General features: G+C 37.4%; 1 protein-coding gene across 4 annotated transcripts in view; it reads right to left on the reverse strand.

The window, feature by feature from the left end:
- HEATR5B (HEAT repeat containing 5B) overlaps positions 1–27,381 on the reverse strand; it is a 112,659-nt gene that overhangs the window by 33,878 nt on the left and 51,400 nt on the right. For all 4 annotated transcript variants that reach the window (XM_025868047.2, XM_025868048.2, XM_025868049.2 and 1 more), the window contains 8 exons: positions 27,085–27,274; positions 24,698–24,867; positions 17,308–17,452; positions 13,626–13,865; positions 12,882–13,133; positions 7,970–8,151; positions 5,571–5,639; positions 1,295–1,474 (listed from right to left, as the gene is read on the reverse strand). In XM_025868047.2, coding sequence (XP_025723832.1) covers positions 1,295–1,474; positions 5,571–5,639; positions 7,970–8,151; positions 12,882–13,133; positions 13,626–13,865; positions 17,308–17,452; positions 24,698–24,867; positions 27,085–27,274 — 1,428 coding nt within the window. The remainder of the gene's footprint in view (positions 1–1,294; positions 1,475–5,570; positions 5,640–7,969; positions 8,152–12,881; positions 13,134–13,625; positions 13,866–17,307; positions 17,453–24,697; positions 24,868–27,084; positions 27,275–27,381) is intronic.

The following is a 27,381-nucleotide window of genomic DNA, read 5'->3' on the forward strand; positions in this document are numbered from 1 at the left end:
AGAAGGATACACTTAGGTGGGAAGGAAGGCAGGCAAGAAGAGGGAGCACATAGAGGGAGAGGCTGAAGATACAGAAGTGGGCACGACTGACAGCACTGAGCTGGAAAGTCTCCCCTTCATACTCATGCTTAACTAACATTAACTAACAGGTGAAAGGACAGTTCCCAACTCATGAAAATCTAAAGATTTCAAGGTAACAATCTGAGGATATGGAAAATGGATATCTTCAGCTTTCTGAGTGAAAAAGTATAAGCAAAGATAGGTCTTCAGGAAAGAAATCTAGAATATGCTGGGCATTTGAAGAGCATGACAAAGGTAAAGAAGATAAGCAGGGAAAAGAATTACTAGACAGCATTCAAGGCTGAGGCCTGAGCTACAAAACTTTAAATTAGAAAAAGGTGTCAATAAAAATGTGCATTATTAATTTAGTTATGTGAGGTTCTGATCTAATTTTTTAAAAGTAATAATCTATCTTCCATTCAGTGCCAATCACAATTGTCCTTTGATATACATTGCCTTACAAGAAGATATTTTTCCACATTGTAATGGCAAAAACAAAACAAAACAAAACAAAACAAAAAAACTGAGGCTCTGAGAGATCAAATCACTTGACCAAAGTCACAAAGATGGTAAATTACAGACAGAGAGAACTTGTTCTAGGGCCTCTGATTCAACATTTAATGCTTTTTATACTAAACTATGCCAGTCTTCCTGGTAGGTGAATCAAGCATATTAATGCAAGTCAGCAAAGAACTAGCTGACTGGCAACGCATGTTATGATCATCAGACTCTGTGTTGCCTAATTTTCACATAATTAGTTAGGGGAGCCCTTTCTCAATAGAGAAATTTTGAAAAAACTGATTAAAAAACATAACTTTCGGGGCGCCTGGGTGGTTCAGTCATCAAGCGTCCGCCTTTGGCTCAGGTCATGATCCCCGGGTCCTGGGATCAAGCCCTGCATCGGGCTCCCTGCTCCGCGGGAGGCCTGCTTCTCCCTCTCCCACTCCCACTGCTTGTGTTCCCTCTCTTGCTGTCTCTCTGTCAAATAATAAATAAAATCTTTAAAAAAAACAAAAAACATAACTTTCAAAGGTTTGATAAGAGCTCTTTTGAGACATAAATATATACATATCTCAGCGAGAAAGAGCAAATAACAGATTTCCAAAAAGCACTGCATACCAAAGGTCAGTTTAAAAAACAACAAAAATCAAATAAAATTGTTTTTACCTACAGGACAAGGGGAACCTTTTCTCATGGATGGAGAAATGGTTCAAAAACAATAGGCTGTGGTTACCTCTGCCCACGCTTTGAGAACAGCCAGTTTTTCCATGGTTGTGGCACTCTCTCGGTACAGCTGGCTAGAAGATCCTTTTCCAGCCTGCACTTTGTCCAGAGAAGAGACAAGCAGATTGTGCACTCGACGGAGGTCATTGAGATCACTGACAACTCCACTTCCAATCCATGTACTACACACCTAGCCAAAGAAAAACATTTTTAATTTTCTATAAAAAATTAATATTTAACATATAAGAGTAGGAAGTAAATATGATTTTTTTTTCCTTGGGGGAAGAAACACAAAATACCAATGAAGAAAATGAAACAAAAAAAACCCCTGAATGCTGTGCTTCAACATTATTGTTGAATAACAAATCAACAACAAGGATGGAAGTCATTATACTCTTATGTGGAAAACTAACAGTATTTATTTATCGTATTTCCATTGTCCAATGTGACAAAAATTTTAACAGAAAAAAATTTCTGCCTGAATCACTTCAGTTGTGAATAATTCTTCAACATTTCTGCGTACCACAGGCAAAGGGTTATTCTGGGTGCTATGGAAGAGATTTAAAAATAAATAAATAAAGGGGAAAAATCTAGTCCCTGTCCTCAAGAAAGAAAACACAAATCGAATGAACATTTTAGGACTGCAATACTACACTTAAAAACAGAGAAGGGAGAGATTACTTTTAGCAGAAGAAATGGGAATGTTTAGGTATCAGGAAAGTCTGTGTGTATAAATACAGAGGAGTTACATGGGAAAAGAGATGAGATTAGCAAAATTAACTGCGATCAGATTATGTTACAATCTAAATTCCATGCAAACTGAATTCAGACTTTGTTCTATGGGCAATCAGTTTCCAAGGCTTCTGAGCAGGGAGAAAACAATTGAAATTGTGCTTGGGGTGCCTGTATGGCTTGGTTGGTTAAGCATCCGACTCTTGATTTTGGCTTGGGTCATGATCTTGGGGTTGTGGGATCGAGCCCCATGTCAGGCTCCGAGCTCAGCATGGAGTCTGCTTGTGAGTCTCTCTCTCCTTCTCCCCTTGCCCCTCCAACCTCCCTCAATCAATCAATCAATAAAATCTTAAAAAAGAAAAAAGAATTGTGCTTTAGGAAGATTGTTCGAGTATTTATACCAGGAAAGAATGTGTTTAAATGGTAAGCAATGTGTTCAGTTAAATGACTATTACAATATTATGGGACAGAGATGATATAGATCAAGCTGGGAATGGAATGAAAAGGGAGTGTCACCTGAGAGAGCCTTGGAGACAGAACTCACAGGATTTGGAAACCAATTAAATATTTTTAGGGGAGGGGCCAGAGACTTGCAAAAAGTGTGAGGAATCAAAGATGGCTGTTGTAAATAATGCTGTAATAAACAGTTGTGCATGCATCCCTTTGAATTAGTGTTTCTGTATTCTTTGGGTAAATACCTAGTGGTGTGATTACTAGATAGGGTAGTTCTATTTTTAACTTTTTTTTTTTACAATAGCCAAATTACAGAAGCAACCTAAGTGTCCACCAACAGATGAGTGGGTAAAGAGGATGTGCTATATATCCACGTGTATATACACATATACATACGTATATACACACAATGGAATATTACTCAGCCATAAAAAGGAATGAAATCTTGCCATTTGCAACAACATGGATAAAGCTAGGGAGTATAATCCTAAGTGAAATAAGCCAGTCAGAGACTAAGACAAACACCATATGATTTCACTTATATGTAGAATTTCAGAAACAAAACAAACGAACAAAGGGTTAAAAAAGAGACAAATCAAGAAACAGACTCTTAACTATAGATTACCTCTGGTGATTACCAGAGGGGAGGGGCTGGGGGAGGGGGGAACTAGGTGAAAGGGAGAAGAGCACACTCATAGTGATGAACACTGAGTAATGCATAGAATTGCTGAATTGCTATATTGTACACCCGAAACGAATGTAACTATACTGGAATTAAAATTTTAAAAAACAATAACTAAGGAGATCTGGGAACTCTCCACAAACAGGTAATAACAAAAGGTAGTAACTCAAGCAATGTTATCAGGTAAATCTGTTCAAGGACTGATGTATAAAAAAAAAAGGTATAAGGACAGAACACAGGGAAGACAGTTAACTCTTAAGGGACAAGCAGAATAAAAATAAACAATGAAAGAAATTGAAAAGAAAATGCCAGAAGAGCAAAAGGAAAACCAGGCAAGTGCAGTGACACTGGAGTCAAAGGAAGAATGTTGACAAGGAAGGAGTGGTCTGGTGGTGCTAGCTTGCCTCCATAATCACAAGTCCTCACTTCAAAGAACCTGAAACTCGGGGTGCCTGGTGGCTCAGTCAGTAGAGCATGCAACTCAGTCTTGGGGTTGTGAGTTCAAGCCCCACTAGGGGTGTGGAGAGTCCTTGAAAGTAAAATCTTAAAAAAAGAAAAATATTATAGAGTATGAAAGTAGAAACTGCAGGTTCTGCATTATCGGTTTGGCTTATGAAAAAAGATAAAGTAGCACTGAATCAGCAAAATCATATTCAGAGAAAAGACCCTGGCCTTACAACAAAAGAGTGGTACACGAACATACATTTATCCATTTTAATCTGAAATAAGATACTTAAAATATATGTTTATGATTCCTATGCTGATTTAAAGGATTTTTTTTTTATTAAACTACTGATTACTGTCTCCAATTGTGTTACATTTGAGAGTCTTCCTATAATACCTAAAAATTACCCTGATTCAGTTTCAGGTTTAACATGACATCTGTTCTAGAAAATGGATGCCATGTTTCATGATCTGTCCAAAGCCAAATCCTTACTTTCCTTTAAGAAAAAGGAACTTGCAACCCATTGTCCATCTGTTTCAAAACTAGGTCTCTTCCCAGAAACAGGACAGGAGGTCAAGAACATTATTAGCCTGTGTAAGTAGAAAAGAAGAAACTTTGTACAGGAAAAGCAGCTTACAGCCACATAAGGAATAAGAAGTTGAAGGCAAATTCAGTAACAGATTTTCATACTATGCATCCACAAGATGAAATCTGAATAGGCTTTGCTTTTCTATGAACAGTTTTGTGGGTTTTGTCTGCTTAAAATCTATGCTCTGAAACATCATCATGATACATTTATTTATACAGGATTATGGTTTCTGATTGTTTGTGTGTTGGCATCTCATACCAAACGGCCTGCTCTAACTCTGACGTTTGTATTACGATCCACAGACCTCTCTCTTTAACCAGGCTCCCTCTTTTCTCTCTGGTCTGCTGTTTGTGAGAGGAGTTCATTTCTCTGAAGGCCATCATTAAGACAGCAGACTACAGAGAAATAAATCTTAACAATGGGGGGGGGCGCCTAGGTGGCTCAGACGGTTAAATGTCTGACTCTTGATTTTGGCTCAGCTCATGATCTCAGGGTTGTGAGACTGAGCCCAGTGTCAGGCTCCTCACTGGGCGTGGAACCTGCTCAATATTCTCTCTCCCCCTCTCCCTATGCCCCTACCCCACCTCTCCCTCTCTAAAAAAACAAACAAACAAACTTAACAATGGGAGGAAGAGGCAAACTCATTCAGCCCGAGAAAACAAAGTAAGAACTTTACATTTATTGTAAATAGCAGAACATTCTTTGTCTAGAGGCCACACGTAGCTTGATTATGGATTCTAAGCAATAATGATGGACCACAGCCCTGTACTCCAGAAAATGCAGGAGAGAGTTGCTTCTCTTCTATCCTTAGGAAAGCAGATCAAGAATCCAATTTCCTCAAAGACGAGAGCTTAATGTATGAATCCATTTTCAGAATGAGGCATGAAAAAGAGGAACTTATCAAAAGTGTAGGACTGTAAGTGCTTTTGTGACTTTTTTCAAATATAATAATGTAAGAATAATCTCCTGGGATTAATTTTGCAATGAAATTTCCATATTATGAAATTCTCCAGAAACTTACAGAATTTTCACAACTGATCAAAAAAAATCTTTTATTACCTAATTATCATTAATATGCATTCTTTAATTATTTTGTAATCTTACTTTTATTTTTAGTCCCTCTTACGATTTTTATACCTTTGTTCACTATTGGATGATAAAAGACCTATGTATCCCAAAGTCATTTCCTCAGCTATGACAAAAAAAGGGATGCAATTAACAGTTACTACTTTATCATTTGATACAGAATAAAAGAAGAAACTGTCACTGTTGTATTTCCAAGATAAAAATATTTGATTTTTCTCTCTTCTTTCTTGGAAGTGAAATTCTAAGGTATCTATTAATTTAAAGAAGGTAACTATAGAAAACCCTATTTTTCTTCTTACCTGGCAGGCTTTTGCTATTATGTCTGATGGGGTATCTTGTGAAAAGGCTGGTCTTAGAGCAGCTCCCACCTAAGAAAATGAATACGAGCATTTTATTGTTAAAGATAAGTAGTAAATATAAAACCTCTTGTGTCTTTGGAGATGAAAACACACAAAACACATCTTTTGTTATTTTCTTTTTTATCACATCTCCCTTATCTCTCTTTTCAGTTACAATAAACTCAAACCTACCATTTTTCTTTTGCTTTCCAGGAGGTTATAATCATTATCGAATCTATACAAATGCTATACCAAAACAGGCAATTAATCTTGTTTCTTTTTCCTTTGTTTTTAATAGGAAACAGGATTTTCTGACAAAGTCACATGTTCCTAGACATAACAGAAAACTTCTATCCTTTTTTCATTCTGTCTATATTTTCCTGAATGTATCCTAACAGTATTTACCTCATGGGTGAATCTCATATAACTGGATCAATTCCTTTAATAACTGTGTAGTACTAAAAATTCACATAGTCACTGAAAGACCTCAGAGACCATTTCACCTCAAACAAAGGTACTTTAAAAGAAGGACGCTCGGGGCTCCTGGGTGGCTCAGTCAGTTAAGCATCTGCCTTAGACTCAGGTCATGATCCCAGGGCCTTGGGATGGAGCCTGACATCAGGATCCCTGCTTGGTGGGGAGCCTGCTTCTCCCTCTCCCCCTGCCTGCCACCCTCCTGCTTGTGCTCTCTCTCTGTCAAAAAATAAATAAAATCTTAAAAATTTTTTTAAAAAAAAAAGGATGCTCAAGAAATATTCATTTATGTACCACTGTCATAGTAATAAGTGAAGGAATATGAGCTTTAGTTTTAATAAGCCAACCCAGTCATAGATTCTTAAATATATTAGATTTAATGTGTATGAACTGAATAAGGAATTAGAGTCAACTCCTAATCTGAGACATCTTCCCTTACACAAGACGGTAAGTCACTGAAATATCACTAGTAGTTTAGAAATGGATCAAGAGTCCCTCTCCATGACTGAAAACACATGGCAACTAACTGCAGTATTGGTAGTACAGTCATCAACTAATCACAGGGCTGGGGCTGGATCCTGTACTGAAGGAGAAAGAGAATATACTATGAAAGAGATTACTGAGTTGACTGATAAAACTGGATTATGACTGACTATATAGAAGTAATATATCAAGGTTGAATTTCCTGAAGTTGGTAACTGTTCTGTGGTTATATAAGTCAGTGTTCTTGTCCTTTGGAAACACAGACTGAAGTATTAAAGGGTAAAGGTAGATGACTTAAATAATTATTCTTTCCATTTTTCTGTAAGTTTAGAATTATTCCTAAGTAAAACGTCAAAACAAAACAAAACAACAAACCTTTATTCTTATAGGTTGGGTATTTGGGAGTAAATAATTGTATACGGGTTTTCTATAGTCAGTTGGGCTAGAAGCCATAACTTTCTCACCTGTACTTATGATAGAAAAACAATGGAGCATACATTATTCACCCTTTTTAATTTTGTGTATGTTTGGGTATAGCTTTTATTTATTTATTTATTTATTATTATGTTATGTTAATCACCATACATTACATCATTAGTTTTTGATGTAGTGTTCCATGATTCATTGTTTGTGCATAACACCCTGTGCTCCACGCAGAACATGCCCTCTTTAGTACCCATCACCAGGCTAACCCATCCCCCCACCCCCTCCCTTCTAGAACCCTCAGTTTGTTTCTCAGAATCCATAGTCTCTCATGTTAGATGAGGTGTTGTGTATCCAAAGCTAAGGTTCTGGTATAATTACAGTAAAAAAAAAATGTGTCTTCCTTCCTTGATAACTTAAGTTTCTTTGTCTTCACATAACCCATCATTACCAGGATTAAATCTATTGTGCCTCAGTTTAAGAACGCAAATAAAGTTATAAATCTGAGGAAACAAGTATCTCTGTTTAGAATACAATAAAATATTTTTTGAAGGTATGTAATTCTTTCAGTAATATTTTTAACTGCTGTTATTAAAAGTTACCCTTCAGAATACAAAGTTGCCCTTTTTATTTTTAAAAATGCTTATCAAGTCTTGACATATAAAAGTAATGTCAGCAAATCCACAACACTCTTTGAATGTCTTATCTTTTAAATGGCATGGCTAAACGTCTAAACACAAGACTGAAAAGCTAGGCTGCAATTCTATTCTAGTTTTATCACCAATACACTATCAGAACTTAAAAATAGTGAAAAGTTTTATACTATTGTTTCTTCAACTGTGGGATTCAACTATGTAGCAGATGATGGGAATAAAGATATGCAGTTGAAGTTCCAAATACATTTCTCCAGGGAATCTTCATTCCTTCAATGATCATGCAAAGGATCCATTTTAAGTTTTAGATAAACAGAGTTATCTCACATTAGCTTGATACTGCTCCAGAATCACATGGCCTGGAAATTCTGGCTCAGGCACAGATGCAAACTTCTTGATAATGTCTTCAAGTGCTTGGAGCCCAGCCATCCGCAGCTGATTACTATGATCTGTTGCAGCCATGAATGCCATGCGAATCAGGTCAGAGAGATGAAGTACCAACAGGTCATCTAAAAATAAAAATAGAAGGCAAAAAGGAAAACTCCAAAAATAGGTATTACAACACAAAAATATGAAATGAAATAAACTTCTTTAAAAAAGCACTTATGTTTGGGGCACCTGGGTGGCTCAGTAAGTTAAGTGTGTGCCTTCAGCTCAGGTCATGATCCCAGCGTCCTGGGATCAAGCCCCGCATCAGGCTCCCTGCTCAGTGGGCAGTCTGCTTCTCCTTCTCCCTCTGCCTGCCGCTTCCCCTGCTTGTGCTCTCTCCCTCTCTGTCAAATAAATAAATAAAATCTTTAAAAAAAGCACTTATGTTCCACATATTTCACTATGTCTAAAAATAACAAAGATACACTTTCAAGAAAGCTCGTGTATCATAATTTCTCAAGAATATTGGTAAACCTTTACCCAATATGGTAATATAGAGGACATTATTGGATGTACAATAACATTTGAAGCAAAATAACTATAATAACTTTCCCCAAAGGAGTTTGTAATTCTTTTAGAATAGGATTGGCAGATTTTTCCTGTAAAGAACTAGATACTTCTGGTTTTACTGGCCATATAATTTCCATCACAACTACTCAACTCTGCTGTTGTAGAATAAAAATAGTCATAGATCATGTGTATATAAATGGGTATGCTGTGTTCCAATAAAACTTTAATAAAAAAAAACAGGCTGTGGTCTGGATTTGGACTGTAGGAAGTAGTTTTCCAACCTCTACTCTGGAAAAGACTTTTATAATGACAAGATGTAGAAAAGGGAAGTCTTTTTCCTTTTAGAGTAAAGGCTACCCCAGATCTTAAGCTTAAAAGCAAGTCTCAAAGGATTCAAAAGATACCAAGTAATTTAACTACATCCCAGAACAAAGTCCAACACTATTTAAAGGAATACAACAAAATCCAGCCCTACTACTATAAAATTTGCAAATCTGGCATGTAATAAAAAATTACCAGGGATTCAAAGAAGCAGGAAAATATATCTTTCAACTAGGGAAAAAAAACCCTCAGTGAATAGAAACGGATCCAGAAATGAAAAAGGTGATGAAATTAGCAGACAGGGAGCCTAAAACAGTTATCATAAATATGTTGTCTATATTCAAGAAAGAAAACAAAAACCTGAGCATATTGAAGAGATAAGTATTGCAGAGAGAAGGGAACCACAATGAGTCTTATAGAAATAAAAAAATAAAAAATGACAAATATACTGGATAAGATTATTAGGGATTAGATACTGAAGAAGAAAAAATTGGTGAACTTAAAGACCTAGCAACTGAAGTTATCTAAAGACTTTATCAAGCTCAAGGACTCTAAAGTTCTTCAGGAGGCTGCAAGACTCCCAAAGTCTTTTTGAAGCAGTGGCAATCGGTGGCTCAGCTGCATTCCCAAACAGCTCCTATTTAAACAGGTTTTTGTGGTTATTGCTATTGTGAAGGTTATAAGACAAGTATTGTCTAATTTTTTTCATGTGCCTACCTAAAATTCCAATTTTAGAATTTTAAGTTTAAAGAAGAATATCTACTGGCTTCGGGAAGAGGAACAAAGGAGAGAGAGAGAGAGAGAGAGAGAAACATTTGGCTAGAAGCCCCCAATACTTCCTCATCTAAGGGAGGCAAAAACACACCATCAATAAAAATCAGGTATAATGAACTACTGCCAGAAGTTGGGAGGAAATTTCCAAGGCAGATGGAAATGGATTAAAATGAGCCTATTCATATTATGCCAACAAAAAGGTAAATAAAAAGACCCATTACTCCTCCAGTAGTTACCTAATTAAAAAGGTCTAGAATGATAGCAATCTACCAACCAAAAACTAGGCAATTATTCCCAAAAGTACTGTCGCTTCTCTACACAAATCTCTACCTCCAACTTTTCTTAAGTCAAGATGTCTTTTTTCCAAATCCAAGGAGATAAACTCCCACAGCAGGGGAGTGGAAAGGGGCATGAAGCAGGAACTCTAAAATGGGGAGGGAATTAGGGGGCTGTTCGAGGTTCATTATATTCCAGGAGCAGTAGTTCCATACAACTAAAGCTCAGTGGATACAAAGGGGGATAAGGATGATAAAGGAAGAGCCTGGATAGCACATTTATTTGGTCTATAACTTTGAAAAATACATGCTGACATGATTGTTCAGAATAGCAGGCAATGGGAACTAGAAAGGATCCTGTTTCAGGCCAGCAGAACAAAGCATGTCAGATACTGGAATCCAGGTTGGAAAGCTGTTATATCAGCTTACCATCCAGCAACCAATGTGAAGTACCCAGTAAACAAAGACTGAGAATATGGGCAATCCACCCACACACACACTGTGAGCAAATTTCAAGTAGGGAGAGCACTCTCCTCTTTCAAGGATATATAAACAAATAAGCCTATGAAGAAAACACACGCAGGCAAAATAAAGTTTCTGAAGATCCAGAAAGAGCTAATCTCAAAAATAATTTTCTATAAAAATCAGAATAAAATATAGAAAATCACTTTGCATCTCAATAGAATGCAAAAAATCAAGGCTGCTACCGAATAAGAACAGAAAATCATAGAGTCAAAAGGATATGATATAATGAAGGCAGAAAAAAGACAAAAAATTATGGGAAAACTAAAAACAAAATAAAACTTAAGATCCACTATGGGGGCAGAAAACAGTAAAACATTATCAATGGTATAAAGGGAAAATTTGTGAGGACCTCTGAGAATGCAGGCAAAAGACAAGATACAAACAAAGAGAGAAAAAGCATTAAATACAAAGAAAGGAAAGCCAACCTAAGGATCTTCACTATTCCCTAAATGTCATATGCACACTTAAACTTCCATGCCTTTAAAATTCTCTTTACTTTTGGGGTGCCTGGGTGGCTCAGTCGGTTAAGCGTCTGACTTTTGATTTCAGCTCAGGTCATGATCTCAGGGTCATGAGATCGAACCCCGTGGCAGGCTCCACACTCAGCACAGAATCTGCCTAAGATTCTCTCTCCCTCTCATTCTCCCCCTCCCCCCATTCATGCTTGCATGCATGCGCATGCACACTTTCTCTTTAAAATAAACAAATAAATAAAATCTAAAGCAAACAAATTATCTTACTTTGCTTGTAAAAAACCAGTGTGGTGAGCAGAATAATGGTGCTCAAATATGTCTATAACCTAATCCCTACAACCTGTGAATATGTTAACTTACATAGCAAAAGGGGGTTTGTAGATGTGATTAAGGTTATGGGCTCTGAAATGGAGATTATTCCAAATTTAACAGGTGGCCCAATCTAATCACATGAGCCTTAAAAGCAGAGCACTGCTCCTGGCTCTGGTCACAGCCATGTGACAGCTAAAGAAGGATCACCGAGACAGTCGGTGTTGGCTTTGAGGGGGCCATCTCCAAGAGATAGAGAGAGGGGGCCACTACCAAGCAACACAGACAGCCTATAGAAGCCGAGAAGAAAAGACTTCTGGAAAGCCTCCAGAAAGGAATGCAGCCCTGCTGAGACCTTGATTTTAGCCCAGTGGGACTCATGTTGGACTTTCTGACATATAAGAACAGTAAGATAAACAATGTGTGTTGTTTTAAGCCACTAATTTTGTGGTCATTTGTTACAGCAGCAATAGAAAACTAATACAACTGGCTTCTTCTACCTAGAAACTCTTTTCTCTGCCTTTAAAATCCAGTTTCAAAATCACTTTTTCTGTGAGATCTTCCCTGACTCTTCGAAAATGCATACTACTTTTTTATGTCCCCAAAACACTCCATCATACCACTATTGGGACATATAATTGTTTGAGAGATAAGTCTTCTAGACTAGAAAATCTTCAAGGATATGGGCTATGTTTTTTTCTTCTTCGTGTAGCAAAGATAGGGTTTGGTAAATATTTGATAAATAATGGCATGAATAAGGACACTGTGTTCATGATATACTGTGCTCTGCTGAAAACCGTGCATTCAGATTCACATTTTATACGTGGAGTACCAGTTTTACTTTTTGTTTTTTAATCCATTTTTGAGTTCTAGTAAACTGAAAGGCATTTAGTAATCAAGTAAACTAAATGGAGTTTTAATGTATAGACTTCAATACTATTAGTACACACAATTTGTTTTTACATGTATAAAAAAAAATGAGATGGCGACGAAGAAACAACAAAGTAAAAGACAAGAGAGTCTATTATTCTTCCATCACTCTCTGGGTCTCCTCATCTGTAAAATGAGGATGCTGGACCTGATGATCTCTTTATAAACTCCCAGTAATATCTGATCCAGGGAATGATGGGATATAAAAAGCTTACAAAAGATAAGAAACAGTGTTGAGTTTCAGTAACAGTTTTCACCTTTTCAAAAATACCTAGTAGCATCTCTGAAATCTGAAAGTTTGAGTTGGCATTCATGAGTTCTGACATTCTCCATGGCTGGGACTGTAAAACTCCCTTTACTTACGTACCTTAAAGTTTTGCCATCTCTTTTACGCTTAACTGCTAAACTAGGACACAGTACAAAGGATATATAAGTTAATGCTATCGTTATCTTTAGGGCACATGATTAAGATACATCTACTTATGATAGGCATATACCTTTGGACCATTTTCTTCAACTTATCTTCTAAATATAGGTCAGAAGACAGGTAGTATGCTTAGGGGACAGAAAACAAGGTAAAAGGAACTTATAAGAAATGAAAGGCAGAGTCTAAAGCATGTTACATAGCAGCAAACCTGTATTTCAAACCTACAAAAATGCTCCAGGGAAAAGAAGTACTGATTTTAAATTTACTTGTAGGGTTTCGTAGTTTAGCAGATCGTGCCATGGCAAGATCAAAGTGGGCCTGGTCCGCATTCTCACACAAATTGATGATTCGGCACAGGCAATCTGCAGCAAACACCCGAGTGGCCCAGCGAGGTGCCACGAAGGGCTTTGATTTATCTTCTTCGCCTAGTGTGGTGAACATGGTATCATCATCCATCTCATCTTTCTTCTCAGATTCCTCATCTTTTCCACTACTTAAGGGAGTTGCAGTGCTCATATCTATAACAAAAGCGAAGCATATTATGACAACCTCACATACAGCAAAAATGATGCTTTAGAACTTGCATTAATGTTACAAGATTTCTAATAAAAAAGGACTAAATTCTCACTCCTTTGAAAACAGTAGAATTGGCAAGTTTTTTTTAAGTCAATCAGAAAGCAAAGAAAGTATAGAAGTGTTTTTACATATTTCACTAGTTTTACATACTATGTTGAACTACAGAGTAACCTGGGATTTTTATATTCAAAAATTTAGTGTGAATTTAGTTATTTTCCCCAAATCAAAGAAAGCTCATTAGTTTGTAATATAATTTAACCTTCAACATTTATACAGGGATTTATAGATTAAAATTAGCATTTCTAAATGTAAGCTCATATATATATGTGTGTGTGTGTGTATATATATATCTTTTTTTGTTTATATATACAGATATATACCAGAGGTAAAACAGTCATTATTTTAAGAACGTATTTTATATGTTAAATACATACCACTAGAAGCTGCCAGGACATCTTTACAAAGCATTAGCCAATGAGAAAGTTTTTCTACAGCCAGTGATGAAAGCATATGACCCAAAGTATCATGAATATCAGAACATAATTTTCTATCTGTCTCCCGGTCTAGCATTCCAAAAAGAAGTCCCTCAAGACCAGTTTCTGTTATATTAACACCTTGGTGCCGGCAGTGGATATCACTTTGAGAACTGACTCCAGGTGCAAAAGGATTGACATCTGAAAAGAAATTTTTACAAATGAACTTGTATAGAGTTTTGTTGTGCACTATAGGTAACAATTATGTTAAAGACCAAGGCTTACATGTAAATTCACGATTACAACAAAACAAGCTAGCTACTAGAATTTATGTTCTCCAGCTTACATATCCTTAGGTTTAGATAATCTGATAATAAAGGTAAAACTCTGATCCTTAAGACTGATTATTCTGAGGTATTTTAAACAAATCTCCAGGGAATACTCAATAAATATACATTTCTTTCTAAAAAAGAGAAAGTATGGGAATGAGACCTATTTCTAAGTAGATTTGATTCAATGGACTGAAAAATAATTATTGCTATATTTGTTGGAAGAACAAAGTGAAATTTATTCAGTCTTATAGTTTAGGTTTTTAAAAATCTATAAAGCCAGAACACAAATTATGAATGGATTATATCCTAAAAAATCATTTAAAAACTGGGAAAATTCTTTCCAAGAAACATACAATCAAAAAGTCATATTGAGTGGGGAGATGGATAAAATAGGTGGAGGGGATTAAGAGGCACAAACCTCAAGCTAAAAAATAAGTCATAGGGTTGAGAAGTACAGCATAGGGCATATAGTCAATAGTATTGTAATAACATATGATGACAGATGGCGACTACACCTGTCATGGTGCGCACTGCATCAAGCACAGACTTATGGAATCACTATGTTGTACACCTGAAACTAATATAACATTGTGTGTCAGTTATACTTCAATTAAAAAAGTAATATTGTTACAAAATAGTAGTTAAATGTCTTGCTTTATCCGAAAATCTTTTTGTTCTTAGAAACAGAAGTTGTACAACTAGCAACCTTAAGAAGGAATACTAGGAGGCTCTGAAAACTGAAGCCCTTTGAACCTTGAAGACAGTGAAACAAAGGGATGTAAACTGAAAGTGGCTCTTTTAGTTGAGTCACTCCAAAGACAAAATAAGAGCAAGTGTGCAGAAAATAGCCGCAGTGAGGGGAGCTCAGATAGTAGTAAGAGTCAAAAGCTTTGGTTCCAAGGAAAGAGAACATTAGTGAGAAATTAGGCATAGAGAACTATTTTTCACTTAGCAGCTGATAGTGACTATGTTCCCATATCAGGAATTATACTTCTACAACATGAATTTTCATAGCTACATAGCAAACCACTGAATTAAGAGAACCTTGAGGGTGCCTGGTGGCTCAGTCAATTAAGCACCCCACTTTTGATTTTGGCTCAGGTCATGATCTCGGGGATCGTGAGATTGAGCCCCATGACAGGCTCTGTGCTGGGCATGGAGCCTGCTTAAGATTCTCTCTCTCCCTCTCCCTCCACCCCTCCCTGCCCCTTTCTCCCTCTCTCTATAAAAAAAAAAAAGAGAGAGAGAGAACATTGATTGATCACTGAGGATAAATTCCTAAAAGGGGAATCACTAGGTCAAGGGTAAGCTGACAAAAAATACTGACAAATCCAGAAAATTTGTTATGACTTTACATTTCTTTCTACCAGTACTATAAGACATTTTTCTTTTATTCATACCTCTCTCAGTGCTGGTTATAATCATTATTTTTAATTTGGTCAGTTTTATAGAAGAAAAATGCTATCTTATGATTGTATTGACTTGTAATTATTTAATCAGTGGAGGTTGAAAATATTTCATATGTTGACATTTCTTCTTTGATAAAACATGTTTCTTATGCTCTCATGATTTTCTATAGATGCAGAAGAGAGTTAACATAGCAGGCCTGAGACGACTTAGTAAAGGCCTAAAATTCAGATTAGCCCTCAGCTAGCATCCTGGTGAACTGGGTTTCAGGAGGGTTCCCACCATTTCCTGGTCAAAGTGGCTCACTACGCCTAAATTGTTTGTACAAACGGTATGGTTTATGCTGAACACCTGCTTGCCTTTGAAAGTCTGGACTTTTGGAACATGTCAGGCAGACCATGCCTAGTCAACCAGAGCCCAATAAAAACCTTGGGCACCGAGCCCCTGACAAGGTTCCATGGTAGACATTTCATATGTTGTCAAGACTCATTTCTGGGGAGTCAAGCAGGTCCTGTGTGACTTCATGGCGTGGGCTCTTGGAAACCTGCGCCTGGTTTGCTCCAGACTTCACACCAAGTGCCTTTTCCCTCTGCAAATTTTGCTTTGTATCCAGTTGCTGTAATAAATCATAGCCGTAAGCATGACTATATGCTAAGTCCTTCTAGTGCATCATCAAACCTCGGGGTGGTCTTAGGACCGCCAACACACTAAGTTTTAAAAACATTAAAATGTAAACATGCACATTTCAATAAATAAAATAAATTAATAAATATATTTTACAAGTACCTCCCCTCTTAGTTTGTCTCTCAATTTTGATTATGGTGACTGATGAGTATAAGCTTTAAAATATTGTATGTACTCAGGAGAATTCTATAATTATTTTTGGTGCTATGTTTTCTCTCTAAAAAGCAATAGTATTTACTGTATAAATAACTTCTTTCACATTCTGCAATACAGTATATTTGTTAACAGAGCTCTTATACTACCCTAAAATTGAAGTTATTTTAGTATCTTGCTTCTTACTACCCAAGCAACTTCTATGCATTAGAAAGCTCTTATGAGTAAAAATTTTCTCTCACAATAGGGGAAATATCTGTCAGTTAAGCTCTGAAAAAGCTCCCAAGCAACCTATCCCTAGAGACCAAAAGGCGAGCTATGAAATTCAAGGTATACTTAAAATCCCCCCAAAAGCAGAAAGAACTGAAGAAAGCAAAGATCTATCTTTTGCTACCCAAATACCTACTGACATTTCTTTTATTGGTTACTCTAGCTTTCCCTTCTTGAGGAAATGTTACATCACAAAGGGTCAACTAGTATCAGAGACTGGAAGCTTTCAGGTACCCCCAAAATAGGTCACTTCTCTTTCCACAAGTCTATTAGTGATACAAAGCAATATCCTTAGAGTTAGTTATCCATTACATAACTAAATCACCCTGAAGGGATGGCACAAGTGCCTTGACACTAAACGCTATTTCCTTTTTTTTTTTAGCTCCAAACCTTAAAAAGTGTAAAATTACCAAGAAAATGATACTAGAATTTTTATTTTATTTATTTTTTAAATATTTTATTTTTTTTTTGACAGAGAGAGACACAGTGAGAGAGGGAACACAAGCAGGGGGAGTGGGAGAGAGAGAAGCAGGCTTCCTGCTGAGCAGGGAGCCCGATGCGGGGCTCGATCCCAGGACCCTGGGATCCTGATCTGAGCTGAAGGCAGACGCTTAACGACTGAGCCACCCAGGTGCCCCGATACTGGAATTTTTAAAATGATGATGGTTTTATATTTAACTTAAAAGAATAAGAAGACTGACCATACTTGAAAGCAAAAATGTTCTTTAAAGAGTAATATTCATTTGAAATGTTGAAGTATTTAAACAAAAAGAATATTGACTAATAAAGTAACTTACGAGTCCCAGGGTTTTCCTTGTCACCTGCATTTTTCGCTAGACTCATGGCATATTCACATACTTCAGCTGCTTCTCTTTGTGCAAGCTGCCGGAGACAAGCCACAGCTGCTCGGCGAAGTAGCAAATGGGAACTACATAAGTGAACCTGGAAACCATAACATATTAGACAATTTTCTTTAAAAAACTGCAATCTCATTTGCCTAATGAATATGTATTAACACCTTACTCGTGAAGAGGCTCTTCATTTAACAACATCAGCTGTTAAATATATAGTCAAATAAAGGACTTTTGGAAAAATAATACCAATAAAGTATATAAAGAATATTTTAGTGGCCAAAATAACTGTCTCAAGACCTGGTCGCTAAAGATGATATGATATACTTCCATGAAAATCCAGAAGAATCTCTTGCATATCTTATTTGACCCATGGTCCTACTGAATGTTGTCATCTAAATTTTTTAAGTGCATGGAGATTACATGTAGTCAATGAAAAGTTAGGAGGCAGAGCACACAGCAAAAATTGAAGGAAAAGAAGGGTATTTATTAAAATAAAATAAAATCAAGCAAACATAAACACCTGGAAAGAATTCTAAAATGGGCCCTTTTGGGATAGAACTGTTTTTAATCTCAAAAGTTCCTGAAAAAAATCAATGTAGTACACTTTAATACATGAAGGAAAGTAAAGACACAGCACAACATAATGATTAAGAGCTCAGGCTCTGGTTGCTAGACTGGATTTGAGTCTTGCTTGTTACTGACTCCTGTGTGACCTTAGACAAGTTATGTGACCTTAGACAAGACAACCTCTCTGTACCTTATTTGCTCATATGCAAAATGTGGAATACAGTGAAAATAAAATAAGTTAATACAAGTATTTTCCTTAGAACAGTGATAGAGACATGGTACTTGCTCATTATATATTAGCTATTACCATTATTACTATATTATTATAATATCATTATTACTATATTACTATAAATCTGACTCATCAAGAAAATATTAAATTATGTTCCATGTGCTTGCTTTTTAAGTAAGGAGATAAGTAATATATTTAGAAAAAAAATCTCATCCAGAAATAGTGGACGGGGGGAATAATTATATGGAATACACCACCTCTTCACAATGCTAGATAGTGTATTTTTATACTACCAACATAGCATTTGTAATTCAAGATATATTTGCATAAAATTTATACCAAGTATAAAATAAATATATATATGTGTGTGTGTGTGTGTATAATTGAGGGGAGAAAACCTGACTTTATTTACTTATTTTTTTAAAGATTTTATTTATTTGACAGAGAGAGAGACAGCGAGAGATGGAACACAAGCAGGGGGAGTGGGAGAGGGAGAAGCAGGCTCCCCGCCGAGCAGGGAGCCCGATGTGGGGCTCGATCCCAGGACCCTGGGATCATGACCTGAGCCGAAGGCAGACGCTTAACGACTGAGCCACCCAGGCGCCCCCTGACTTTTTTTTTCAATAAAATGTTTTATTCACTTCATTCCTTAAAATGAAGACATTTTGGAACTTTCAAATATCCTATAACTAGAAATGGTCATATGAGATGGGAAGAACAAGTCAGTTGCTCAGAGTTTTTGACTTTTTATGTGTACAATGAGGACGATATCTGCTCTATCTTATATAATTGTGGTAAGAATCAAATGACCAAATATATATAAAGCAGAACACCAAACAAATTTAATTTAGTTGCAACTAAATAGAATTGTAGCTAAGAGCAGTGCCTGACTGGCTCAGTAGGTGGAACATGCAACTCTTGATCCTGGGGTCATGAGTTCAAGCCCCATGTTGGGCATAGAGTTTACTTAAAAAATTTTTTTTTAATCTAAAAAAAAAAACAAAAAAAAGAATTGTAGATGAGAAAATACACTCAACAAATATTGACTGGCAGAGACAAAGAGAAAAAAAGCTTTTTATTTACCAAGTCTTTTCAAAAACTCCATTTTAATGATTCTGAGGCATATTTTTTTCCATTTTAACATCTCTAATATTAGAGATGTAAGAGTTACCATTGATGGTGTCTTACAGTCACTATAAACCAGGTAAAAGTAAAGACATATTTGTTTGACAACTTTCCCCTGACACCTTTTGGTAAAAGCCACAAAATAAAGAATAAAACATTAAATTTGATAAAAATATGTGGCTTCCTCATGGTCCCTTCTAGCCCCTTGGAGATAATCACAGTCTATGGTGACATCCATCATTATAGTTTCAGTTAGCCTGTTCTTGAACCTTATACAGATGGAACCATGTAGTGTGCTCTCTTCTGTGTCTGGCGATTTGTCTGTGCGATTCACCAGTGTGATTACATTTCACAGTTCATTTTCATTGCTGTGTAGTATTCTGTTGAATAATTGTATCACTCTTTATCCACTGCTGACTGGTAGACAGGTCATTTCTGTGTTTTGGCTATTATGAATAACCCAGCAGTGAACATTCCTGTACATGTATTTTGGCATATATGCACATGTATTTCTGTCAGGTGTTTACTTAAGAGTGAAGTTTCTGGGTCACAGCATATGCATATATTCAACTACTTTAGGTTATGTCAAATTATTTTCCAAAGAAGCTTCTTTGTTTTTCTTAGAATCCACAAACCTCAGGAACAATGTGTTCCTTGCTCCCACAGTAGACCTCCACCTTCCTATAAAAATGCCTGTTATTGGGCCCCTGGGTGGCTCAGTCATTAAGCGTCTGCCTTCTGCTCAGGTCATGATCCCAGAGTCCTGGGATCGAGCCCCACATAGGGTTCCCTGCTCAGCAGGAAGCCTGCTTCTCCCTCTCCCACTCCCCCTGCTTGTGTTCCTGCTCTCACTGTCTTTCTCTCTGTCAAATAAATAAATAAAATCTTTTTAAAAAAATGCCTGTTATTTTACACTGTATGTCACCTTGCTATCCCTTGTTGTGCCCACCATATACATATTCCAGACAATTAGACCCCCCAGCTCTGACAGTGATGACCTGGGCATTCAGCTCAAGTCTTTCTCTCACTGACATTTCCTACAATTATCCCAGATGACCTAAGTGCCTATGTGTGGAATACTTCTGTCAGGACAGAAGAACGCATAACTGTGGTCACATGGTATAAAAAGCAATTGCTGGGGCACCTAGAGTGCTTGGTCAGTTAAGTGTCTTGACTCTTGATTTCAGCTCAGCTCATGATCTCAGGGTTAATGGGCATGGAGCCTGCTTAAGATTCTCTCTCTACCTCTCCCTTGCCCTACTCATGCTTGTGCATGCACATGCATGCACACGCACACATCTCTTTCTCTCTCAAAAAAAAAAAAAAAAAAAGCAGTTGCTTGCCAAGAGGGAAATAACAATAATTCAGAGTGGTGGTTTTCCTTTCAAAGACACATTTTGAATAGTTCTAACATCATACAAATTTTAATACTTCTATACCATTTAAAGATTACTATGGTGAAACTCAACTCTCAATATATTTGCTGAAAAAAAAATCACATTTCATTTGTGTTAGGTATTACACGTGGTATCACATAACATTGCCATTTCTGATGGAAATGATTGAGCAGAAATGAAAACAAAATTTATAAGAATCTGAACTGATTTCTAATTTGGATGAACCCATGTGTGGACTATTTTTCAGTGTCAAAAGAACTGGTAACAGAGACCACACGGGGGCTTTCAGCAATGTGGAAACCAGATGACCCCTTGAATGGCCCATTTTCTCATCTCTATCCTGCCATATCATCTCCTACCAACCAGCTACCTGTAATCTCACTACTTAGCCTTTTGGAGACGGTTCAGGAAAGGTCTCCAACATGCCTTGTAATAAAACCCTTGGTGTTTTGCTAAGGAAATCAGTTTTGAGGCATTATCTCGTGTTAATACACAGAAAGCTCATTGCGTAGCCTATGGTTTATTGATAACCTCCACTGAGATAAGGAAATTCACATTATTACTTTACCAGATCCTCTTAAATGTGTTCCATCTCATAAGGTCAACGTCCATACTATACTTAAAGGAGAAAAAAAAAAAATGCAGCGAGGAACAAGACAAGCTAAAGAGTGTGTGTCTGTGTTTTCATTATGTTTGTCACAGTTACCTAAGCTGTATCATGTAACAGCTTGCTCATTCATGTAGAGCCACCTTGCTCAAGAGATGTCATCAATGCCTTCAGAGGTTAGACATAAGACCATGGTTTTTGGCAGGATGCTACATATCTTTCTGCAGAATGCAATCAGGTGTAAACTATTCATCAGCTATTGTCTTTGTGAATGTTTCCTGTACACAATTCATGTGCATCTGGTTTCTGCCCTGCAGCACACTCAGATTCTTTGGTCTAGGATTGGTTCAGTTCCCCCTGGTCTATGGTGAAACAAGAGAAAATCTTGTTGCATAAGTTAAATATACCACATCAGATCTAACATCTAATATGTTGGCCTTTCCGTTCCTTCATCTCATCCTCAATAACCTTCTCCTCCTTTTATGTTAGCAACATCCTCCCATGGTCACATCTATCTTTCTTTCTCCCTATATATCGGCCTCCTGCTGTCTTTTCCTTCCTCCTTTATCCAAATGAGACCTCATAATGCATTACTATTTTAGCACTATCTTGTTAACATCTTTATTTCCTTCATCCTGCTATCATTTAAGTGAATCTGCTTGGCCAAAGTCCAACTATGAATATATCAAAGTATCTGGCTGCTCAATGGTTGGTTATAGGTGCTGAAGAAAAATCTTACAAGGTGAACTGCTACCATCATGAATCACACAACGGAGCCAAAAAAGGGTCACTACCCTCTGCTGAGCCCTCAATACCACCACAGAATCTTCTGTTTCTCCAGTTAGTCCAATCTCCCACACTCCACTCTTCTCAAACTTCTTGCCCTCTTCTTTGCTCCCTCACTCATAAAACTTATCTTCCCTTTTACTTGATCAAGAAAGTACGTCATTAGATCATACCTCCCCCAACTTCCAGCCACCAAACACAAAAACCTCCACCTCTACCTACACTCATCCTCTCCTCTTTTCTTCATGTTGCACTGGGAGAGACATTCTCTTACTTGTGCCCTGGAAACTCCATCCCATCAGAAACCCTGGATGATTACCCACTCTCTGCCCCACAATTTAAACTCTCCCACCCTACTGGTTCCATCTCCTCAGCATTTCAGCCCTCACTTCTCACTACTGTAGGAGAAAAAGTCTTGCCTGACTCCATCACTCCTTTGACCTCCTAGAGGCCCTCAGTCCTCTCCTATCAGGTCAACTTCAGAATGAAGTTTCTATTCATAGCCCAATGTATTTGGGCTTCCATTGTAACCACTCTGCTAGATGAACTCTTGCTAAAGACATCATGTGACAAAAGTCAAAGGGCACATTATGGCTCTCATCTTGATCTCTCAACAAATATGTGATACAGCTGACCACTCCACTACTCCACTTGGCTTCTGTGAACACTACAAACTCTATTTTTCCTTTAATCTTTCAGATTGCTTCATAGTTTTCCTGATTCTTTTTCTTTTCCTTTTATAGGCTGGGTTCCTCATTCAGCATTCTCTCCCTGCTGATCTTAACTACTCCTGTCTTTATTTCCCATCTAAATTCTTACGCCTCTCAAATTTGTTTCCAACCAAATTTCTCTTTTCTGAGCTCTAGCCATGAAACTAACCAATTACCTAAAACTGAATTAATTATATCCACTCTTCCCAACTTCCTCCTATTCCAATGTTACCAATCTTAGGAAATTATATTACTATGTTCAAGGCAGAACGTGGATTACATCTTTCCCTCTTTTCCTTATGGCCAATTAATCAACAGATTCTACTGATTCTACCTCTTTTTTTTTTAAGATTTTATTTATTTGAGAGAGAAAGAAAGCGAGAGACAGAGCACAAGTGGAGGGGGAGGGGCAGAGGGAGAGGGAGAAGCAGACACCCTGCTAAGCAAGGAACTTGATCCTGGAACTGTGGGATCATGACCTGAGCTGAAGACCGACAGTTAACTGACTGAGCCACCCAGGTGTCCCCACTGATTCTTCCTCCTAAATATCACTCAATTCTATTTATTTTTCCCTATTCAAATTGCTGCCAATATAGAGCAAGTCATTATCATCTCCCTCCCAGAGCACCAGAATTCTCAAAGTCCAAAGTTTAATACATCTAGAAAGTCTGCATGATCTCTCACCTGGCTAAGTGTCCAGCCTCATTCCATGCCCAGGCCCCACCCACCCCTTCTCTCTTAGCCTTAACCACACCAACTAAACAGTTTCTCAAATGTGTCACATTCCTTCCCATTTGGGGGCCTTTCATATATGTTTCCATCTCCCTAAAAATAAATGCTGTCTACTGCAATATTATGCTTTCTCCTGAACTAACTCCTATTTGTCCTGCAGATCACACCTTCAGTATCATTTTTTCAGGTAAATCTTTTCTGAATGCCTGGATTCTACCAGGCTCCCCTGTTATGTGTTTTCCTATAGCCTCTTCTAGCACTTATCTTATTTGTTTTTTGTGTTTTTTTTAATTAAAGATTTTTATTTATTTATTTGACAGAGAGAGACACAGTGAGAGAGGGAACACAAGCAGGGGGAGAGGGAGAGGGAGAAGCAGGCTTCCCGCTGAGCAGGGAGCCCAACGCGGGGCTCGATCCCAGGACCCTGGGATCATGATCTGAGCCGAAGGCAGACGCTTAATGACCGAGCCACCCAGGCGCCCCCACTTATCTTATTTGTAAATAATTATTATTGACCATGTTCCCTTGTAAACTACAGATTTCAGTATGGCAGAAGCTTCATCTTGTCTCATCTACAAATGTATTCCCAGGACTTTGCATGCTATGTGACATGTAGCTGACTCTCAATAAGTACTTACTAAGTGAACAAATTAATGACTATGATGATAGCAACAGACCTTCAGAAGTTATCAATCAAACTTCAGGACATAAAATTCTGAATGGGAAAGACTAAAAATATGATGCATTCTTAGCCAAGAAATAAACAGTTCATCAAAATATTTCTTAAATGGGGGTGCCTGGGTGGCTCAGTCTGTTAAGCGGCTGCCTTCGGCTCGGGTCATGATCCTAGGGTCCTGGGATCTAGCCCCATGTCCGGCTCTGTGCTCAGCAGGGAGCCTGCTTCTTCCTCTCCCTCTGCCTGCCTGTCTGCCTGCTTGTGATCTCTCTCTCTCTCTGTCAAATAAATAAATAAAATCTTAAAAAAATATATTTCTTAAATGGTGAAAAAGGAAATCAGTAAATAAAATGAACAGTTATAAAATGACTATTGAAGGTGAAACTCTAGAATGCACAATCCAGAAAGCTTACACTTTTTGTTTTGATCTAGTTTAATCTTTTGGGGAACAAATTTGGGGCTCCCTAAATAAATCAATGAATGAAACAGTTTTATACTTACACACAAGCTCGGAACAAGACTAGAGAGATTGACATGTCGTGGTGCAAACATGTGTAGCTGCTGAAGGCAAGATATGGCAGCTGCCTGAACCAGAGAATCTGAATGGTCCTGGGTTATTGCACAACCCACCAAACAAGAAGAACGAATGGTGGAAATTGTTGCTCCATTCCCTGGTAGCAAAATCAAAGAAAATGCAAAATGCTATTATTAGTACTACCCAAAACAATCGTCTTCTAAATAACCCCTTTCTGATCACTATTCAGATTGTTTTGAAGACAAGAAGTCTGCAAAGTCCACAGAAATGACTTTGAAACATGACTGTATATGGATGACAATAAGATATCCCTCCTAGATTTAGCTAGGTTTATAGAAATCCCCTAGGAAACTATACTGTCCTTTAAACCCATCACTGTTTTACTTGAAAGAGCCAGAAGATTCCTCATTCTCTGTCCAACCAATATGATCACTATATTATTTAATAACTCCAAATCCTATTTTCCTAAGAATTAGATTAATGAAAACTTTACAGAGATAGTCAGGAAAAATAATAATAGTATTATATTACTGTGTAAAAACATCTTAATTGCCTAATATAAGTGCTTTAAAAATTTTGCCAATGTAATTTATATACATATAATGCCAAAGAAATCATAGTCATATAGAGACACATTCTAGTTTGAAATAAATATTGCCTCATCATCACTGCATCAGAAAACACTTGGTAAATACCTATGTTTAATCAGGCACATATTTATCCTGTCCATATCCTTATGATAACACTGGAAGAAAAAATTACCAACTTTCTCAAAGAGGACACTGAGTGCAAGAAAAAGACATGTCTAAATCACGTATTTTCCAATTCCTAGCATTCTTCATTAAGATTTTTTCATTTTTGTCTTGTTTTTTAAAAATATCTGTCCAGATGGAGACAACACAGCATAGTGGTTAAGAATGCATGCAAAGGAAATTGATCTGGGCTTCATCTCTGGCTCCAACCACTCACAAGCAATACAAAACCATGGAAAAGCTCTTAATCTCTCCCAGCCTCAGAGTTTCATCTGTCAAATGGAGAGATGCACCTATCTCAGGATGCTGTTAGAATTAAATGAGATAATGTGTATAAAAATCTTGACCCAGTGAAAGCATTTACTAAATGATAGGGGGAAAAGGGAAAACTCTGAAAATGGATGATACATTCAGGATAAATTCACAATAATTTTCTGCCTTCTGTGTTTCATTCAACCTTTAGTAAAATTATGTCAGTGGAATTGTGTGGTTCGAATATGGGCCTCAGGATCATAACTCTGCCACTCAGTTAAGTAACTTTTGGCAAGTTACTAATCTTCTCTGAGCTTGGTTCCTCATAGAAAAATTACATAATATTATCTCCCTTATGGGAGTGGGTTTTCAAACTATGTTCCTGATCTTTAGAATTCAAAAAAACAGTAAAGCATAAGTCCATGAAGACAAGTGGATGGTACTCCAGGACAAAGGAACTCCACTTTTCATCTTTGTCTTCATGGAGCTCCAGGGAAAATTTAATTTAGAAAGGTTTCCTCTGGGGGTGCCTGGTGGCTTAGTTGGTTAGGTCTCCAACTCTTGATTTCGGCTCAGGTCATTATCTCAGGATTGTGAGATTGAGCCCTGCGTTGAGCGTGGAGCCTGCTTAAGATTTTCTCTCTCCCTCTGCCCCTCCCAGCTCATACTCTCTTGCTCTCTCAAAAAAAAAAAAAAAGGAAAGGCTTTCTCTGCTCAAAACTTCAAATAACAGTCAGTCATAGGTATGTTGTAGGGATTAAATAAAATAGCATATATAAAAAGCAGAGTTGATGGGGTGTCTGGGTGGCTCAGTCAGATAGGCATCTGCCTTCAGCTCGGGTCATGATCCCGGGGTCCTGGGATCGAGCCCCACATCGGGCTCCCTGCTCAGTGGGGAGCCTGCTTCTCCCTCTGCCTCTGCCTGCCACTCTCCCTGCTTGTGCTCTCTCTCTCTCTGTCAAATAAATAAATAAAATCTTAAAAAAAAAAAAAAGGCTGAGTTGAGGGGCGTCTGGGTGGCTCAGTCTGTCCAGCACCTGTCTTTGGCTCCGGTCATGATCAAGCCCCAAGTTGAGTCGGGCTCCTTGCTCAGCAGGGAGTCTGCTTCTCCCTCTGCCTCCCCCTCCCCCTGCTTGTGTTCTCTCTGTCTCTCTCACTCAAATAAATAAATAAAATAAATCTTAAAAAAAAAAAGCAGAGTTGTAGGCCTTTGGTAAATAAGAAGCATTCAGTACATAGTAATCAGTAATTATTACTATTACAAGTTTTCATTAAGCAACATGATAGCGACATTCAGGAAATTGAAAGATAGCAATGTCTAGTTCCTTTATTTAAGATAATTTACTCACCTTGTAGCTCAGGGCCAACAGTAGTTATTATGGCACCCAGGCATCTACCCAAACATTGATGAACTTCCGTATGTGAAGGTGGGACTGTCAACAGCAAGGTAAGAACTAGAGATAATGTTGGTTCCACATATCCACGATACATTGGGCCACTAGAATCCACTATAAGAGCAAGTGAATGAAGAGACCATGTCTGGAATGAAATATAATTTTATTTAGTGGTAAGGAATAATTTGAGTATACTGAATTGATTTTTTAACTTAAATGTTAGTAAATATTAACACCTTATTTTTTTAATGG

Source organism: Callorhinus ursinus, unplaced genomic scaffold, assembly GCF_003265705.2.
Source record: "Callorhinus ursinus isolate GAN/ISIS: 27379988/994484 unplaced genomic scaffold, GSC_fseal_2.0 scaffold10, whole genome shotgun sequence".
NCBI classification, from domain to species: Eukaryota; Metazoa; Chordata; class Mammalia; order Carnivora; family Otariidae; genus Callorhinus; species Callorhinus ursinus.